The 20,081-nt window shown below is 44.1% G+C and overlaps 1 protein-coding gene across 1 annotated transcript in view; it reads right to left on the bottom strand.

Annotated features, from left to right (window-relative positions):
• Positions 1-20,081, bottom strand: part of CDH12 (cadherin 12) — a 206,578-nt gene that overhangs the window by 52,868 nt on the left and 133,629 nt on the right. Inside the window, exon 5 of the mRNA XM_073329466.1 lies at positions 1,226-1,413. Within this exon, the coding sequence (XP_073185567.1) occupies positions 1,226-1,413 (188 nt within the window). The remainder of the gene's footprint in view (positions 1-1,225; positions 1,414-20,081) is intronic.

Below are 20,081 nucleotides of genomic sequence, written 5' to 3'. Positions count from 1 at the left end.
TGCTCCAGTGCGGGGGGGGGAATCAAATAGTGTAGCCTATCCCCGCTTCAAATGTCTTTGCACAAGTGTAGTGTGTATACACTGTAGTGCATCTGCATTGCTGAAGCTACAACTTTGTGCAAACTACTCTTCCTTCCCTCACACACAGCATAGTAGAGGCTTAAAAGCAAACCCAGGGCCGGGGAGAATTTAATCTTATCTAAAGCCTACTATGCCTGCTCAATTTTTTTCCCAGTCAATCGTTTATACTCATTATTGGTTCAAACTTGGCATCTGGTGGCCCTCACTGTGTTTTCACAAGTGTGACCGTTCAAAATGTAGCTGTTTTTGAAGTATCTGCTGAGGCAAAAGGGTAATCAGAATTTTCCTAAAGAGAGAGAGATAATTTTCCAATAATTCATCAGTTAAAAATGACAAAAGAGATTATATACAAACTTTTGCAAATGAAGAAGGAAAAAAAGGGTGTCCTGGAAATGACTAGGTATGGAAATGAAAGCTTGAATGTAATGCCACGGTGGCCAGTAAGAGAGGAAGTCCCACAAGGTGGAATGGCCCTTAAAGTTACGTAGTCTTAGCCCCAGCTGTGGCTGATTATCTACCTCCCAGGTGATGGCTTGAAGCCAGGTACGGGTTTTAAACTGAAGATGACCTGCTTCTTCCATTAAAGGTCAACAAAAGATTATAGTGGAAGAGAGACCAGCAGGGAACAAAACACCATGGTTGAAGAACCTGGAAGGGGGTTCTCTACGCCAGCTAGGTGGAAGACCTGGTTGGAGAAACCTATGGCATAGGCAGAAGCAGAAGCCTTATTGGGAAGAGGCTACAAAACTCATCTTGTATAAATTAATAAAGTAAAACAATGTCAAAATCATAGCAAAATGTTTTGATTGACCTGGAATTCCATATTTTCCAAAATTTCATATTGTGGGAAATTTTCATTTTTTGTTGTGAATTGGAAGTATTTTTTTTTAAATGTCAAAATGAAGTATGGAAATGTTGGTTCCTGATCATCTCTAATAATTAGTACATAAACAAAACTCATGCATCACAGGTCATTGTTGATTGAGTGTGACATAAGAGGTGAAATTCTGGCTCCACTGATGTCCATGGAGTCTTTGCCACTGATTTCAATGGGACTAAGATTTCACCCTATATGTCACGTATCATGTTTAGTTGTATGATTCATTTTCAAATTTCAGCCACTAGATTTTTAGTAAATGAATACCTTTTTCAGTTTGATGACCCCTTCCTGGGTGTTCTCATCTGTGGTGATGTCAAATAAATTCCCTCCATCTCCTGGGACGACGTTGTATTCAATTTCTGCGTTTTTCCCAAAGTCAGGATCCACAGCTCTGATTCTTCCAATGGCTGAACCAACAAGTGAGGACTCGGGTACTTTCAAATGGAAGATACCTGAGAGAAAGTGTTAAACAATAATTTGGGGGAGTTTACACAATACACCTGATCAGGAAAAAGCATCCTGTATCAAAATAAACCAGCCTTTGTAAAGATGGTGTGTTCACAACAAGATCAGGTTAGAAAAAAACATGTAGCATGACAAGTTAAACATGGCACAGTTAAGTTCCAAGAGCCCCAAATATGGGTTTACGAACCCTGGAGAGCTTAATTGTATGTTTTAATCGTATGTCTACATCATTGACTCTTTTCAATTTGTAGTTAGTGCATGTTCATGAGCATTACTACATAGTCTATTGAAGATGTTTTAATTAATGCAAGCCCTGTGGCCTGAAGACTTAGACTGAAAGGACATCACTGTAAGCATCTGTTGGTGAAATGGGAGTGTCCCAGAGGTGCTTAAGAGCTGGGACTTCACTGGCCAGGGAGCTGGAGAGCTGGCATCAGTTGGAGAGCAAAGCAAGTAGACGGAAAGGGTCAGGCCTCCTTTTACATTTCAGTTTTGTGACGGTTTGGGGCATTGTGGTTAAAATTCAGTTACATTTTGACTATGGGGGATAACCAAATGGAATTGACATAGTTGGGAAATGCAAGGCCAAGACACTGACATTAAATATTCCTGGGCCCACCCTAACTGACACTGCTGTCAGGCACTATTGGGTCAGGGAGCCTGGATAGAGCAGAAGAAGAGACAGAGAGAGAGTAAAAAGACTGTTGTCTGCTTTTGGGAGAGCCTGTCTAGTGGTAAGGGCTCTGTCAAAGTCCTAGATCTCAATGATGTCTCTTTAAGAGCTGAGCCAAGCCTGCTGTATTTGCGGAGTGTGCAGACACTGGTGGCAACTTCAAGGCAGTAGCGGCAGCATGGTGGCAACAGATAGTACAGGACAGCAGTGGCAGTAAATGGTGCCAAGTGGCAGCAACTGCAGCAATTGTTCTGTGGCAACAGATGGCTCAGAGTTTTGGTGGCCCCTTTATCCATCCATTTCACAATGATGGCTAATGGAAAAATATAGCAGCACTAAGATTTCACCCTGTCACCTTAAATACCAGTGGAGTACCGTATTCAATAAATAGGGCAGCAGATTTGTTACAGTGGGGAAAAAAAAGTCAGATAGTGTGATTTTTTTTTCTATTTGTCCATGACATTTTTTTCTGTCTGTGACTCACCGCATAGCAACATATGCTTTTCGGCCCCTGTCCCATGATGCTCAGCCTAGCTTCCCACTCTGGGCATTGTGACTTGATGCACCAGGTCACACCACCACTCAGGTTTGGTCAGGCCTCCCTCTGTCATGACAGGGAGGGATGAGGGGCAGATCAAATCTGAGCCCGCACTCCTGTTAGATTACAATGTCTGGAGCGAAGACCTGTGCCCAGCCCCACAGGAGGTAGGAGTGACTCGCCAATTGTCCCCTATCATCATGTCCAGGCTGAGATTAGGGTTGTGGTGCCAGGAGCGGAGAGTGCTGAGTAGCGTGGTTGGTGTCCCCATGGTGAGATGAGGAGGAAGACATTCCTTATCAAATCAGGATAATTCCTTATCAAAATCAGGCAGCAGTCCCAGCACATGTATGACTCTTACTCAACTTACTGTGACTGCTCTGGGATTTTTGCTAAAAATCATCCCTACCAATAAGTTATGCAATTTCTAGAGCAACACACACACAGCTTTCAGGTATCAAAATATTAGCCCCCAGAGAGTGTTCTTTCTAAAATGTTAAGGCCAGACTTATAAAGCTCCAATTGTACACACCAGGGTTTTTTATTTTGTTTTTCATTTGAAAAACCAGACAACCATGAATCAAACTTCAATAGTCATTCATAATCACACCCACTTGTCTATGCCTATGCAAATTTTTCTCTCACAGAAAAAGGTGGCTTGGAACGGAGGCCAAAAATCTTAATTAATATACCTTTCATAAAAGGGCTTCTGAATGCATTAATTCCACCCTAACAAATGGCCTAATCCTGCTTCCCTTGAAAGCAATGGGAGTTTGGACATTGATTTCAGCAGGAGTAGGCCAGTAATCAGGACAATAAGGCTTAACTTGAGGCACTGCTGCTTGACTGAAGAGGAAGACATATGTCTATAACATTAAGCTTTAGCTTGTCTGCGGCATTATTATTATTTCTGACCCTTCAACAAAACCAAAAGAAGTTTTGGCTTTTGTGTTTTTTTATGATAGTGCTTGAAGCATGAAAATGGCCACAGCCTAAGGGCCACTATAGCTATAGTAGGCACTGCACAAACACAGAGTAGTAGATGGTCCCTGCCCTGAGGAACTTACAATCTATACATACCATCCAAACCCAGAGTTGCGGACGGGATATAACACAGAGAGTGAACTATGAGAGCGTGACAAATATCATGTTCGTGAAATGATTTTTTGGGGGGAGGAGTTAAGTTAGGAGGGAGACCAGCTAAAGGAAAAGGAAAAGGAGAGGGAAGAGAAGGGTGAGGGAATGGTCAGGGGAGAAGAGGGGAAGGTAAGGAGTGAAGCTCAGGTGTAGAGAGACCATTGGGGAGGGTTGGGAAGGAAGAAGGTTGGAGCAAACAGCCGATCAGCACAGGGCAGATAAAGACCACTTAAAATTGTTGAAAGTTCTCTGAATAATGTCTAAAGGTCCCTGTTCTGGCTGCCTGTGATCCTACCAGTTGCAGTCTCTGGGTGGCTCCTCTCTGAAATTTTTCCCCATAGATGCATGGCTGGGGCATTGCTTCTAGCCTGGGGCTATGGTGGAGGGTTCCCCTGCATGGTTCTCGGTCCAGGAGAGTGCTGGAGAGGCAGGGATCCTAGTATTAATACATTTTAGTGAAGCCAAGCGCCTCTCTATGCATTAAGAATAGGGTCTCAGAGCTCTTTTGAGTTGGTGGCTGTCATAAATATAAAGGGAAGGGTAAACCCCTTTGAAATCCCTCCTGGCCAGGGGAAAGCTCCTCTCACCTGTAAAGGGTTAAGAAGCTAAAGGTAACCTCGCTGGCACCTGACCAAAATGACCAATGAGGAGACAAGATACTTTCAAAAGCTGGGAGGAGGGAGAGAAACAAAGGGTCTGTGTCTGTCTGTAGTCGTCTTGGCCAGGGACAGAACAGGAATGGAGTCTTAGAACTTTTAGTAAGTAATCTAGCTAGGTATGTGTTAGATTATGATTTCTTTAAATGGCTGAGAAAAGAATTGTGCTGAATAGAATAACTATTTCTGTCTGTGTATCTTTTTTGTAACTTAAGGTTTTGCCTAGAGGGTTCTCTATGTTTTTTAATCTAATTACCCTGTAAGATATCTACCATCCTGATTTTACAGGGGGGATTTCTTTATTTCTATTTACTTCTATTTTTTATTAAAAGTCTTCTTGTAAAACACTGAATGCTTTTTCATTGTTCTCAGATCCAAGGGTTTGGGTCTGTGGTCACCTATGCAAATTGGTGAGGCTTTTTATCCAACATTTCCCAGGAAAGGGGGGGTGCAAGTGTTGGGAGGATTGTTCATTGTTCTTAAGATCCAAGGGTCTGGGTCTGTAGTCACCTAGGCAAATTGGTGAGGCTTTTTACCAAACCTTGTCCAGGAAGTGGGGTGCAAGGTTTTGGGAAGTATTTTGGGGGGAAGGACGCGTCCAAACAGCTCTTCCCCAGTAACCAGTATTAGTTTGGTGGTGGTAGCGGCCAGTCCAAGGTGTAATATTTTGTACCTTGGGGAAGTTTTGACCTAAGCTGGTAAAGATAAGCTTAGGAGGTTTTTCATGCAGGTCCCCACATCTGTACCCTAGAGTTCAGAGTGGGGGAGGAACCGTGACAGTGGCACTAAGAGTCAATCATAGCATGATACTACAGTATGTCTGCTGAAACTAATTTGCAACTTTAGGAGTTCAGTTCAGCAGACCCATTTTACTCTGGTTCACTTTATCACTACTCTGACACTCAACAGAACTGGGAAGTTGCTGGAGTCTAGTTGCGCTGGATCACACTCTTGCAACTCCCCTACTGTTTTTCTTTTGGCTTATCAATGTTTTGCGTATGGCTCTTTACATATGCAGATAAATCAGACAAAACCTACAAACCTTTAAGTAAAAAAAGAAAGGGGCCAACCTAGGCAGCTTTGACTACATATGATAGAGGCCTATGGAACACTTCCCCAAGGCAGTAGTTCAGTCACTCTTGACTGGAAAGGGCTGGGTCAATTCATAGCCCACCTAAAGGCAGGCTAGGAGACATTCACAGTATTGAGAGAAGCTGGAGGGCTCCCTGTAGGAGAGCCACCTCCTTATTGGTTTTTAAATGCACAGTACACTTGGTGTCAACTTCTTCAGCTTTGCAAAATTTTACAAAGAGAAACATTCTCAAGGGAGTCCACCAGTGCTACTAGATTAGGAACAAACCTTTTCTGTCTTGTGAGTTAGGAACACACCAGTAATTATTCATATCTGTATTGTGGTAGATATATTATTTGCTGGCCTACTTGAGGGGGTACTGTGTAATTACGCACTGCCTGCCTTCTCCCTGCCTTTCAGGAGGCATGGGTGTGAGGACACAGGCTGGCTTTCGTGATTAAGAGAGAATCCCCAAGTGTAAAAATTAGTTGGGTCAGCAGCCCCATTTGGTTGCATTAACAAAGTTGTAAAAGGTTGCTCCGATACGTTTCCCCTATTTTTTCCCCTTTTGATGTAACATGCTGAGCTCTGTTTTTCAGCAGGAAAAAAATAATGAGGCAAATAACAAGAAATGTCAAGTCAGACTTAGCTCAGCTATTTCTTAGTGGTACCTCACTGATTTAGATTCAGGAGTAATTTTTTTTAGAGTAATGTACAGGAGGTACAATCACAAATCTTATTATTAGTTAATGAGATTTGAGCTCCATGTGGACAGGTATTGCTAAAAGAAAAGAGAAACCTGACATCGACCAACAGGATTTTATTTATTGTGCCCCCCACTCAGCTTTAACTCTGTTACCTGAGTTTTCCCCAAATATTTATGGGGAATATCACAAAAATCATTGTTTCAGCATTGCTCTGTACAGCCACAGTTTTAACAAACATAAAGCAAAGGAACACAAGAGACTGAATTTCCTCCCTCTTTCCCGAGTAGATATATTCTTAGTGAGCTGAAAAGCACCCAGATTCACTAAGAACAAAACATTTCTCGATCAAATATTGTGCCTGGTTGTAAAGTGTATGGGACTTATATAGAGCCAAAGAAACTCTACATTACTCATTTCAGATAGTTTAGGCTAAATCCGTTTATTTTCAGTGACCTGGCATTTTATCAGTTCCAGAAGTATAACAGCAGTAAAGCTACGGTCATTCAGATTAATTTGAAATCTGAAGCGATCTTCAACTCTACCATAGTCAGATCCCTGCAAATGTACTACATAACTATGCTTCCATCATGCTCCCATAACAGTTCCTTTGTAGCATGTGGAAGCGCTTAATGGTACTACCTTGAGAACTTACTTCTAAAGTAATAACAATGAATACAAATAATGTAGATTTCTGCCAACACAGGAAAAAAAGCATTGACAGAGTATAACTTATGAAAACAAAACTTCCTATTTTTTCTCAATTTTTTTCTTCTTTGTAAAGAAAAATTGTGAATTAATATTGGATAATAAGGACTTCTTGTGAAAAAGACTAGAATGACCATTCAGAGAGAGATCTGGTCTCTCTTTAGTCTATAATGTTCCACTGTAATGGATTTGCTGTGACACCTTTCTTCTGGTAAATTATTATTTTCGGTTCTGCCTGTATACAGTCCTGCATGTATTCACTGCACAACTATATTGAAATCAACCTGGATTAGCAGTCTGTTCTGCCTATTCCCTAACACTCTGGAGACCTTCTGTGGTCCTCCAGAGCCAAAATGAAACATGGGACAAGCAGGACAAACAAGCTTATGCAGAAACTAGTTACACTGCAAAAGCATTTGTCACAAATGGGCAGTCCCCCAGGGCCATGGAGAATAGGGACTGACAAGAGAAACATGCTGATTTCTGAGCAATCTGATTTCCTGGGCTTTTTACCAGTAGCAGTGGGGGTGGGGAGAGGCAGAGGTGAAAGTAAGCCCGTCCAGTCCGGAGTACCAGTAAAAAAAGATGCAGTAGTATACTGGCAAATAAGTGGAGCATTCAGTACCGGCTTACTTTCACCTCTTTTGGCTGCAGAACAAAAAGTTCAGCTAAAAGCTTGGAAAGGGAAAACTCACTGTCACATTTGTTTGTTGTTTCTCTCACTTTCCTCCTCCAGACAGGCTGCTGACGGGCTAGGCTCCACCTTCCCCGGACCCCTGCACTCAGCAGGGGCTGCAGGGGCTCCCCTCTAGCTTGGAGCAGGGAACAGGAGGACTGGCTGAGGGAGAAGCCTCCCCAGGTAGCCTGCTGCCTGCATAAGAACAGTTTAAATTTAACTGTTCACTCCCTGGTTCAGACCCCAGATTCGGGCTATTTCTGGCTTCCTTGTTAATTTCACTCAGGGTTGTTGCTGGGAGCAGGGGAGAGGGGGTTGTGTGAGATCAAGGTGGGGCATTTGGCTGTCCAGCTTAAATCCAGAGATAGTAAAAGCCAGTGGAAGGGGAAAACTCACTATCACATTGGTTTATCTCCTCCCTCCTCCTCCAGCCAGGCTGCCCAACGAGGCTAGCCTCAGTGCTTCCCTGACCCCCTGCACTCAGCAAGGGCTGCAAGGGCTCCCCTCTAGCTTGGAGCAGGAAGCAGCGGGACTGGCTGAGGGAGAAGCCTCCCCAGGATGCCTGCTGTCTGCATAAGAACAGTTTAAACTTGCTGCTCCCTCCCTGCTTCAGACTGGGATTCAGAGCTCTTTCTGGCATCCTTGTTAATTTCATTCACAGTTGGGGGTGGGGTGGGGTGGGGATGGGAAGTGAGACCAAGGCAGGGGCAGAATATAATAGGCATTTTACTGCACAGCTTACATCCAGCTTAAATCCAGAGCTAATAAAAGCCAGTGGAAGGCTCAGTGCTTCCCCAACCCCTGCACTCAGCAGGGGCTGCAAAGGCTCCCCTCTAGCTTGGAGCAGGGAGCAAGGGGACTGGCTGAGGGAGAAGCCTCCCCAGGATGCCTGCTGTCTGCATAAGAACCGTTTAAATTTAGCTGTTCACTCAGTGGTCTGAACCCTGGAATTAGGGGCTATTTCTGGCTTCCTTGTTAATTTCACTCAAGGTTGTTGGGGCGGGGTACCAAAGCCTGGGCAGTTTTCTGCCCCCTGGATGAGGCAATCTTCAATAATATAATACACAAAAAATACAACCAAAAATCAGGAACCATTTCCAAGTTCAAATCTATCCCATTTCCTGCCCAGCAGAGGATTATGGTTGTGATGCCCAAACTGCTTGCAGATCCTCTTTGAAATGTTAGTGTTTAAAAAATAAAAACATGGAGAACATGGTGGGATGATGTGTTCTGATGATCGGGGTTTATTTTGGGCAAAGCAATTTTGGTAAAACATCTAAAGATTCACAGGGAAAGCAAATAGCCCCATAGACAAAACCACAAAGGACTGGAGGGGAAAACTGGATATTCAGGGAAATTATTGTGCCTCCTTTGAAAGAAATAGTAGTTTTCATTCCACCCTCTTTATATATTGAATTAAACACCTGAAATGTCCTTAGGACATAGGGGCTCAGATCTCTTTTTGTTTTGTGGGTGTCGGTGTCCTGCAGAGTGCGGAGGCTGAAATTGATAAAACTTTTTCTAAGTATCTTGCATATTTCATGGCAGCTATTCTAGTTGTCCTGCATTCACCCTGGTGTTCCCCTACTAATAGCCACCCATTGGTATGCCCCCTGCACCCTTGAAGCTAATACCTCAGGAACTTCTGCTTAACGTGTGCTGCTTAATGGCATCTTGCCCCTGGGGTGGGGGGGGTGGGGGGGCTGGTGGTCCGATTCCTACAGTGAAGAGCTATCTTTTCTGAGAGATCCATCCATACTGGACATATACATTTGGAACATACCTGGAATAAGAGTAGATTTAGATCTAGCTATTAGATCTAGCAAGTCAGATATCAAGGATTGTTTAATCTCCCTCCCAGGCACATAAAAGTGTGCAGGGGGCACACCAATGAGTGAAATTAACAAGGAAGCCAGAAATAGCCCCGAATCCACGGTTCAGACCATGGCGTGAACAGCTAAATTTAAACTGCTCTTATGCAGGCTACCTGGGGAGGCTTCTCCCTCAGACAGTCCCCCTGCTCCAAGCTAGAGGAGAGCCCCTGCAGGCCCTACTGAGTGCGGGGGTTGGGGGAATGGGGAGCCTAGCCCCGTCGGCAGCCTGGCTGGAGGAGGAGGAGGAGGGAGGACAAGGAGAAAAATGTGACAGTGAGTATTCAGGCTTATTCCAATAGTAAAGTTTTATTACTGACAGTACTGGTAGTAGTAATAGTAGCTTTATTTTCTATAAGCTAAGTCACGCAATGGGAGGGATCCATGAAGTATGTAGGAGAGATGGGTTGCTTGTGTTTGGACTGTCCGGGTAAGAAATGTAACTTACTTCCACCCCTGGCCTCGCCCCTTCCGCCTGAGGCTCCGCCCCTTCCGGGGGAGAACAAGTGGGACCCGTACCGGTAAGAGCTGTATTTTACTTTCACCCCTGGGGAGAGGTGAATGGCTGGGTCTTGTGAGGAGAGCGGCAGTGCAGAAATTCAGCACATGCCTGTTCTGTAAAGTGGCTAAAGATACAGATTTAGCAAGAAATGCTTTTGTATAAGACTTGGTACATGTAATCAGAGATAGGTGCTGACTTTTGTAAAGGGCAGATGATTATGGGGGACTACCAGAGGTACAGCAGATCAATCCGTTTCTGTTCTCAATCAGCTCTGGGTCAGTCTTTAGCTATTTCTCCATTTGGTCACATTAAGCCAAGTATAGCCATGAAGTGGTATGATTTAACCACAGTACAAGCCATGTGTAGTAAGGCCAGTGAGAGTCCAGACTTTCCCATAGCACCCTATCAAATCCCTCAACCCTATCCTGGCTGAAACTTGTAAGATTGTTGTGAGATCCATTAAATTCAATGCTGGTGGACCTTGCAAATCAAAGTTAGTGTGTCTAATCTCAGGTCTATATAAACTGTCAATCTCAGCTGAGTTTGCGTGAAACTCAGAAGTACATAGCCAGACACTGCTTCCCAAAACCAGTGATTCTCTAGTTACGATGCAAGGAGTTCAGGAATGTCTCAGGCTGCAGGCACAAAAGAGAGGCAAAATGGTTTTCTACGCCACAGCTGACAATAGCACAAATTGACAACCTACCCAGTTCTTATACTATGTTGTGAGTATGCAGGAGAATGGCAGACTGAGGAGGTATTTGCAGAGTTCATGGAAAAAGGGGGGAGGGTCGGAGCAACTTTGTTACCACTGAAGATCTTAGGCCTAAAGACTAATGAAGAATTTTGGCTGGCCCCCAAAGACACTGACAAGGCCAAGGTGAGGGATGGGAATACAACCACCTGCTACATCCCACCCAGAACACTTCAAAAGCAAGGGATGGGATCCCAGATGTTTTCGGGAGAGGGGCAGGGTTGTGTGAGTGAGGAGAGAACAGTGATGTTTCACTGAAACTCAGTCCAGGTGTGCAACACTTTTGGCTCAGTTGGGTTAAGCTTCACTTTCTGAGGCCCGAAGCTGGGTGAGTTCTGATGTGTTTTGGTTTTCCTCACAAATATTTTTCTATACCTGGAGTTAGTGGATGTGTCTCCACTGATTTCTAGTCTGGATTTGGATCAGAGCCTTTATGTCCAGTCAACCCGTGGTATGCCTGCCAGAAAAGTTGTCACCTATGATAAGAACAATGGCCTGAGATCACCATTTCATTTCACAAAGACCAGGAAACAGCCATTAGATGGTATTATAGCCAAGTCACCTACAACAGGGGCAGGATCCATACTGTCTTTCAGCAAAATGGCTATAAATCTCATTAACAAAGCTTTAGTCATCCACAAAAGTGCTTTTATGTGTAAAAAATATCCTTTCCTGCTGTTTCTTTAGCTATGTTTATTTTAGTTTTTCTTTTAAAAAGTAACATCTAAAGCACTGTTTGCTCACTATTAATGCCATGTAATAGACAACCTACAAGAAATAATTCCTACTGTAGCTTTCTGTTTGGTCAAGATCTCATTTGTTGTTGTGGGAGGGAGGCTGTGTATTTGTTTGGCAGAATTTTCAATTTATTATGAACCTTGAAAAGCTAATGTTCAAAAGCAACCTCATTGAAAAGAGAACCATCCCTCGAAAAATAAAATGAAAACAAATATTGTGCTTCTTGTTAGCTTAACCCACCAAGACATCTCAATTATTCAACCGAGAATGGCATCGGAAATGTTTGGGCAAGTTTTTTGAGGTGCTATTTGCCTGATTTAAGGAGAATCCAAGAAGGATGGTCAGTGTATGATGGTTACTTGCCTATAGTCTAATATAATTTGTTGTTGTACTGACAAATGTAAAAGGTAAAATAAGATAATTACTTGGCACTTACATAATTCACATTTTTTAATCAGTTGTGATAATATTGTTTAAGTAGCTATTCCTGGTACTAGTACTGGGAAAACATAATGATGTCTTCCATTCACATAGTTTACACCAGAGATTTTGAAACATGCATATGGATGTTAAGCATAAAATGGGAACAATACGGTTAGATTTGTTTTATATTAATTCTGAAGATTTTAACCAAACATTTCTATTTCAATATTTCTACAATATTTATAAAGATGTATGGTGCTTCATAGATACAAAAAAGATTATGCTCAAAAGTAACCAACCTTGTTTCAAACACTTACAAGAAAAAAATGGCATTTTTGAATCAGCTTTGCTGCTGGGGATTCCACTATACTACCATGGGGGGAAAACACAACAATTTTGTTTATTCCTTCTATAGAATTTAAACAGAATGGTTTATGAGACCACCAAAGTGATAAAAATATATTGTCTGGGAGAGGACATGGAGTTTGTGATGCTCTGATTAATATTTCAATACATTGCTTCTTAACATCTTGTGGAAGCACTTTTCATACTTTCTCCACCACTACAGAACCTCAAATAACAACATTTTATTAATCATCAACTCTTAATATCCCACACTTATATTGCTCCCAAGAATGTTTATTATGGAACCATAACTTGCACATCCCCATTACGCACAATTCTACCGTCAGTTTCTGCTATGGAGAAATGTCCACTTCTTTTCAGCAAACTGTGTGCACAGGGTCTGAAACAGAAAATAAGATTTCAGATGTATCTAGATGCAATTATCCATATATATGTGATTACAAATACAAAATGTAGTTCACCCTGCTTCAGTTATGACTTTTCTGTATGCAGTTTCTTTTGGGCTAATTTTCTCTGCAGATTTTCACTTTAAAAGTGAGATGTATTCAGAAAAAATAACATCTAAATTTGGGATGGTGTGCCTAAAAGGTGAGTTTCTGCAACTCCCATCAAAGCCAATGAGAGCTGTAGGGGCTCAGCCCTTTTGAAAGTCAAAGCACCTATTTAGGTGCCTAAATATGGATTTAAACACCTTCCTTTGAAAATATTGACCATTACCTTTTTTATACTGTACAAACTTGCTGTGTAAGTCACTGAAAGAGGAAAAAAAAGTTACCAACTTTACTGTCGTTCTTTGAGGTGTGTTGCAGATATCCATTCCTCTGTAGGAGTACAGTTGTTGGAGAAATGTTTCCATCAGTGGTACCTGTCGGGGCGGCTTCAATACCCTTTGCTGTTGCATGCCACCACATGCAGGCGTGAGAGGATGGAGCTGCACTCATCCCCCTCTGTTCCTTCTGACCAGAAGGGAAGGATTGCAGGTCATGGATTGGACATGTGCAACACATCTCAAAGAACAACAATCAAGGAAAGGTAGGTAGCTGTTTTTTCTTCAGTGATTGAACATATTCATTCCACTGTAGGTGTCTCTCAAGTAGATTACCGTGGAGGTGGGCTCGTAATCTATCTGAACAGCAATTGTAGAACAACCCATCAAGACTGGCAGTGTTCCTGAATTGATGTGAAATGGAATAATGAACAGCAAAAGTGTAAACTGATGACCAAGTCACAGCTTGGCAAATATCTCAAATAGGTACCTGTTCCAGGAAAAATGCTAAAGCTGCTTGTGCTCGAGTTGAATGGACCAACACTCTAGGTGACATGACATGAATTAACTGTAGCTCAAATGCAAGAAATCCAGGAGGAAACCTTCTGAGTAGAAACTGGTTGGCCTTTCACCCTGCCCCAACTGCGACAAATAACTGAGAGGAGGGTCTAAAAAAGACCTGGTGTGGTCCAAGTAGAAGACTAAAGCTCGTCTCACAGGCAGTGAATGTGTGTGAATATCCAGAAAGAAAGTTGGCAAATACATTGCCTCGTTAATGTGGAAACTAAAAGCCATCTTTGTCAAGAAAGTTGGGTGAGGGCAGAGGTAAACATTATCATTATGGAAACTGTAGAAGGAGGGTCTGAGACCAAAGCTCTCAACTCACTCACTTCAAATACTGAGAGGTGCAGTGGGGAGCAAGCACCAAGAGATTCAAATGGTGGCCCCATTAATTTTGCTAGTACCAGGCTGAGATCACATGGAGAAACAGGTTTTGCATCTGTGGATATAACAAGTCTAACACTTTTAAAAATCTGATAGCTATGGGATTGGGGGGAAAAGGGTGGAAGGGTGGAAAGCTGAGATAGCTGCCAAATGTACTTTAATAGAACTAACTGTCAGACCTTGATGTTTTACCTGCAACAGATAGTCCAAAACGTGGTTGATGGAAGCTTGCACTAGAAAGGCACATTTTTGTTGAGACCAGCTAGAAAAAAATGTTTCCATTTGGCCAGGTAAGTATGCTTTGTTGAAGGGTTTCTGTTATTCCAGAAGCACTTCCTGAATGCTTTTAGAGTACACCCTTTCCAAAAATGTTAGCCATGAGGCATCCATGATGTCAAGTGGAAGGTGTGACACCCTGGGACCCCAGTATTAACCACTGCCATGTAATTAGGATATGTTTTGTACAAAGTATGCCTTGTGAGCAGTGTTCCCTCTCATTTTTCACATCCATGTGCGGAATTAATTTTGTTATGTGCACCGATGTGGAGGTGATGTGTGGCGGGGCTGAGGATGAGGGACTCGGAGTGTGGGAAGGGGCTGAGGACAGGGGCAGAGGGTTGTGGCGTGAGGGGATGAGGGCTCTTGCTGAGGGTGAGGGCTCTGGGGTTGGGGTGGGGATGAGGGGTTTGGGATGCAGGCTGCCCTGGGGCTGCTGTGAGGAGAGAGGACTCCCCACAGCCCTCACTCAGCACAGCTGCTGGGACACCTACGCATGGCCATGGCAGCTATGGCGGGGATGGGCTGGGGCCGGGGATGGGGTAGAGATGCCTCTCCACAGCCACAGCAGCTCCGGCAGGGCGGGGCTGGGGAGGGGTGCCTCTGCCCAGAGGTGCGGCCCTTAATAGAACTGCTGCGCAGCTGCATGGCCAGCAGCTTAGACAGAACTTAGCTTGTGAGGTATCATTTGAAAAGTCTTCTTCTGCTGTACATTCATATCTCATTGGATTGTATGTGCTATCGTTGTATGTGAAGTTAGGCTATGTATGTGTTACTGAAACATGTTGGGTGATTGAAAACACTCACAAGCAGACTTTGAGGTACAACAGTAAAAAAGGCCAAACAATGTTAATGGCGTATTGAGGAAATGCACACAGGCACAAGAATTACCCCAGGAACCGTGTACAATAGAAACCTCTCAGAGACTGCACTACACAATGGGAACTGTTTGACCCAGGTCACAGAAAAAGAGCTTTCCAGCAAGTGGGAAGAAGATATAAAAGGGGGACAGTGACATAATGATGGGACCTCACTCTCCCTACAAAAAACACACCTAGAAACACCTGAGGAATAAAGACTGAAGAAGGAGAAGTGATGGTCCCAGGCTAAGGGATTTCTAACCTGTGTATGAAAACCTGGTATAGTCAAGCTGAAAAGGAAAGGCAGTTTGTGCCTTAAGAACCTGCCAGCCTGTTTATCAATCAGGGTGAGAATTTGCTAATTCATATCTACCTATCTAGTGTGTTAAGCTCAGTTTTAGGATTTGTTTATTTATTAAGGAAATCTTCTCTGATCTGTTTGATATCACTTATAACCACTTAAAATCTATCCTTTTTTAGTTAATTAATTTCCATTTGTTTTGTCTAAAACCAGTGTGTGGAAATCATAATTTGGGGGTAAAAAGCTGTTGCATATCTTCCTCCATATTGAGGAAGGGAGCGAATTTCATGAGCTTACGCTGTACAGTTCTCTGTGCAGTGCAAGATGGTATAATTTTGTGTTTATCCTGCAGAGAGGGGTGTGTACCTTAGCAACTGGGAGGTGCCTTAGCTGAGCCTTCTCATGCAGAGCTGATCTCAGCATCTGTGTGTAGCTGCAGCTGGGTGTGTCCCTACCTGTGTGTTGGTGAAAGTGTGAGACCTGGAACGTGTCTTCAGCTTGTGTCATAAATATAAAGGGGTTTACATCTCCTCATTGGTCATTTTGGTCAGGTGCCAGGGAGGTTACCTTTAGCTTCTTAACCCTTTACAGGTGAGAGGAGCTTTCCCCTGGCTAGGAGGGATTTCAAAGGGGTTTACCCTTCCCTTTATATTTATGACAGCTTGTCACAGCATTACAGGGTGGAAAGGGAACCCAGGCTGGTGGGTCAGGTGGGCTCAGTGGTATCCCAGTTCTAGATGGCACCCCGAGGGGAGGACCTGTGACAGAGGGCTTGCAAGTTGGGATGGAGCAGATGGCCATGGTCCTGAGAAATCATATCTGGGTCCAACATGAAAGGCAGAGGAGGTCTCACTGACCAAATGATCAGTGTTGCCAAGGCCAGGCTGGTACTATTTATATGAGACAAGCATGGTCTAGATTGCCCAGAGTCTTAGTCTAGACAATGAACAGTATCAAAGGAAAGGCATACAGCAGGGAGTTCTTGCACTGTAGCAGGAAAGCGTCAGTCAATGAAGCTGAGTTGTGACATGCCTCCCCCACCACTCCCCGGGGCAGAACCGATCATGTTTTCTGTTGGCCTATGTTGCAAAATGTGTCCTCTTGGGGAGTCCCCCACAGCTGAAAGATAGATTTGGCCATGTCGGGATGTAGTGACCTTTCATGGTGAGTGGAGAAAGATCTGCTCAGATGACCTCTCAATGTGTTCTGCTTTCCTGGGAGGTAAGCAGCTTTCAGGTGAATGTAATTGGGTATGCAGAACTCACAGTAGAACTGCCTCCTTGCACAGTTGCAATGAATGTGCTCCTTCCTATCTATTTATATAGCACATAGTTGCTGTGTTCTCCCTTAACACTAGCAGATTTTTTCCCCACAATATGTGGACAGCAGTGGTGCTGGAACAATTTTTATATTGGGGGTTCTGAAGACATATTTGGATTGTTATTACTACTTCAAGCCAGGGGGTGTTGCAACACCCCCAGCACTCCTGATGGACAAAAGGCTGAACAGACTAGATGGATAGCATGTGACTTCCTGATATCTGGGAGTCCTCAGATCCTGGGAAGATTATAAACCTGAGTTTTCAGGGCTCTCACAAGTGCCCCCCAACCCAATGACAAGGCATCTGTGACTAACATAAGTATTGGCTGCAGCAAAATGAAGGGAACTCTGGTATAGACTTTATGAGGAGGGTCTTCCACTAGCCTAGAGAGGACAAAATTTACCTTGGATATGTGAACCAGTCTATCTAGATTATGTCAACTGGGAACATGCACAGACGCTTGCTATCCCCCAAAGCCTTCTACGGTGTAGTCTGGCGTGTTGTGCTACATAGGTACCTGCTCCATGTGCCCCAGGAGTCTGAGGCAACTGTGCACTGTGGTAACGGGATGTGCTTTTCGTTCCATGGCCAGGCCCTGGAGTGTTTGGAATGCTGACTGAGACAGGAATGTTTTGGATTGCATAGGCTCCAGGAGTGCTCCAATAAATTCTATTCTTTGAGTTGTTCAACTGAGTAATAGCCAAAATACATTGAAGATGGACTGGACAATGATCATGATAGACAATACCTGAGACTTGGACTGGCCAGACAGTCAAACAGGAAGGGGAACATGTGGCTCTCCAGCTGCTGAAGATATGCCCCTGCCACCACCATGCAGTTTGTGAAAATGTAAGGGGCTTCTGACAGACCAAATGGAAGTACTGTGAATTGGTAGTGGTTTCCATTCAAAATAAATCTGAGAAACTTCCAGTGCTCTGCACACATCACTATATGAAAGTAAGTGTCTTTTAAGTTGAGGGCAGTCCCCTCGTTCCAGGAAAGGAATAATTTTATTTTCTTCAGATATTTATTAAACTATCAAATCTAAAATAGTCCTGAGACCACCTTTTAGTTTGGGAATAAGGAAATAGTGAGAATAAAACCCCTTCCCCCAAAGACCCCTATGGTGCCCTGTGATGAAGTAGAGAAACTGCCAATCAGCACAGCAGTGGTTAAAGAGAGCCTTTGGGCCCAGCTCGCCCTGCCCTGTTATATCTGCAGCCAATGCCAAGCCTGGAGTGGGGGGAGAAAAGAAGAGAGCCTGGCCCAGTTCAGGGCTGACTGGCAAAGAAGCAGGAGCTAGCTGTCCCCATACCTGAGGGAAAGGATTACTAGCCTGCCAGCCAGGACAGCCATTTGGGAGCAAGCACTGTCTCCCCAGCCAAGGGAGACTGTAAAGAAACCTCCAGCACTGGAGGCAAGTGAATGAGTGAATTCCAGAGACATTGTGGGGCTTGTCTGCACCAACTGGTGGCTGCCCCACCTGAAGGAGCCTGGGACCATGACAAGGTGCCACACAAGATTGGCACCCAAGCTACCGTACAGGAAGCAAGCCGCCCAGAAATCTGGACTAGAGAGACCCCATAGTGCTCGAAATAGGGGTGTTGCCACACCCCCTGGCTTGAAGTAGTAATAACAAACACCAAATACATGGTTTCCATCATTAGCACCCCCACTATAAAAATTGTTCCAGCACCCATGGAGGGGCCACACCCCAAACTGAAAATACTGGTAGGGAGTAGCCCAGGGCAGCAGATTCTGACTCCTTGATGGGAGTCCCTGCTGTTCAGGTGTTGATGTACACAGGACCCTCAGCTGGGACATAATGGAGAGGGAGGGCCTGGGTCTCAATATGCCCCTGGACTTAAAAACTGAGTCTCCTCAATCATGCAAGGGCTGAGAGCAAAGCGCTCTAATCACAATGCCACCCAGCCCTCCAAACCACCTATTACACTCCCTCTAGAAGACAAGATTGGACCGACCACTGAAGAATGGTATCATGAGAGTGGTCCCTGAAGAGGGACACGGAAGGGGATGGGAAAGGAAGAGAGAAACAAATATAGGGCCTATCCCAGATCCACTGCGGATACGATCCATTGATCCAATGTGATGTGAGTCCAAGCACAGAGGAACTGAGATAGACAAGTGGAAAACATTTGGGTAGGAACAGATGGGCCTGTAGGAATTGGTATATTTCCCTTGACAGACATGTTTAGTCTGGGCTGCTGGTTGGGAGGAACCTTTTGTTGCAGAGGAGGAAGAGATGGGAGGTGGTCACCTCCTATCATTCTTGCCCCTTTTTCTCAATGAAGTATAGGCCAAGGTATAAAGTTCTGATATCTTACAGGCTAGTAGCCAATCATCCATCTTTTCGAGAAAGGAGGGACCTTTAAAGGACAGATCTTGGATGGTCTGCTGTACGTCAGAAGTGAGATTGGAAGACTACAGCTACGAACATCTCCCCATAGATATGGCAGACAACATGGATTGAGCTCCTGAGTCTGCCATGTCCAAACTGTCCTGACCACTAGCTAGCCCTCTTCCACCATCACACTAAATTCCTGCCAGAGACCTCCAGTAACCTGTCTTTAAACTTCATTATGTTTTCACACAAAGTGGAGTCATAATGAGTAAGAGTTTACTGGTTAGCAATTCTAAGTTGCAGCCCTCCAGCTGAATAAAGTTTACAACCAAACAAGTGCAATCTCTTTGACTCCTTCCCCTTCAGTATCGATGCTTGGCACCCCTGCCTCTCCCGCTCGTTAGCTGCTGCCACCACCAAAGAGCCTGGGGGATGGTGAGAACAGGTGATGAAAACCCTTGGAAGTGACATAGTATCTCCTCTCTGACCATTTTGCTGTAGGAAGGAGGAATCTGCCAGGGTGTACTGATCAACTCCAGAATTGCTTCATTAATCAGAAGTGCTACACTGGAGGGCGCTGTTGAAACTAATATGCTGATTAGCATGTGGGATTTCTTGCAGATCTCTTCCACCCGAATTTGTAATACTGAGGCCACCCTTTTAGGCAGCTCTTGGTGAGACTTGTAATCCTCTGGTGGCAGTGAATCACTCACCATCTCTACAGTCTCATCTGGATGAAGACACACCAAGATGTTGAGGCAGTATTTGGTCTCTTTCTTGCGGTAGACGAGCTGACTGAACAACTTCCAGCTGCTCAGTAGTGGGCATCAGATAATGTTGTCTGTGGTGCTGATGATCTTGGTACATCCTCAAGGAAGTCAACTCAAGCAGATGAGGGGAAGTTCTAGCCTGGGGAGGGTCACTCCACAGTGTCCACAATGGCCACTGACATGGTGGTGGTGGGTCTCATGCTTGTGCAGACCATTGCCTCTTATTTATCTATCTA

The sequence above is a fragment of the Lepidochelys kempii genome, chromosome 2 (assembly GCF_965140265.1).
Source record: "Lepidochelys kempii isolate rLepKem1 chromosome 2, rLepKem1.hap2, whole genome shotgun sequence".
In the NCBI taxonomy this organism is placed as follows: domain Eukaryota; kingdom Metazoa; phylum Chordata; order Testudines; family Cheloniidae; genus Lepidochelys; species Lepidochelys kempii.
This window is presented reverse-complemented; position numbering and strand designations above follow the sequence as displayed.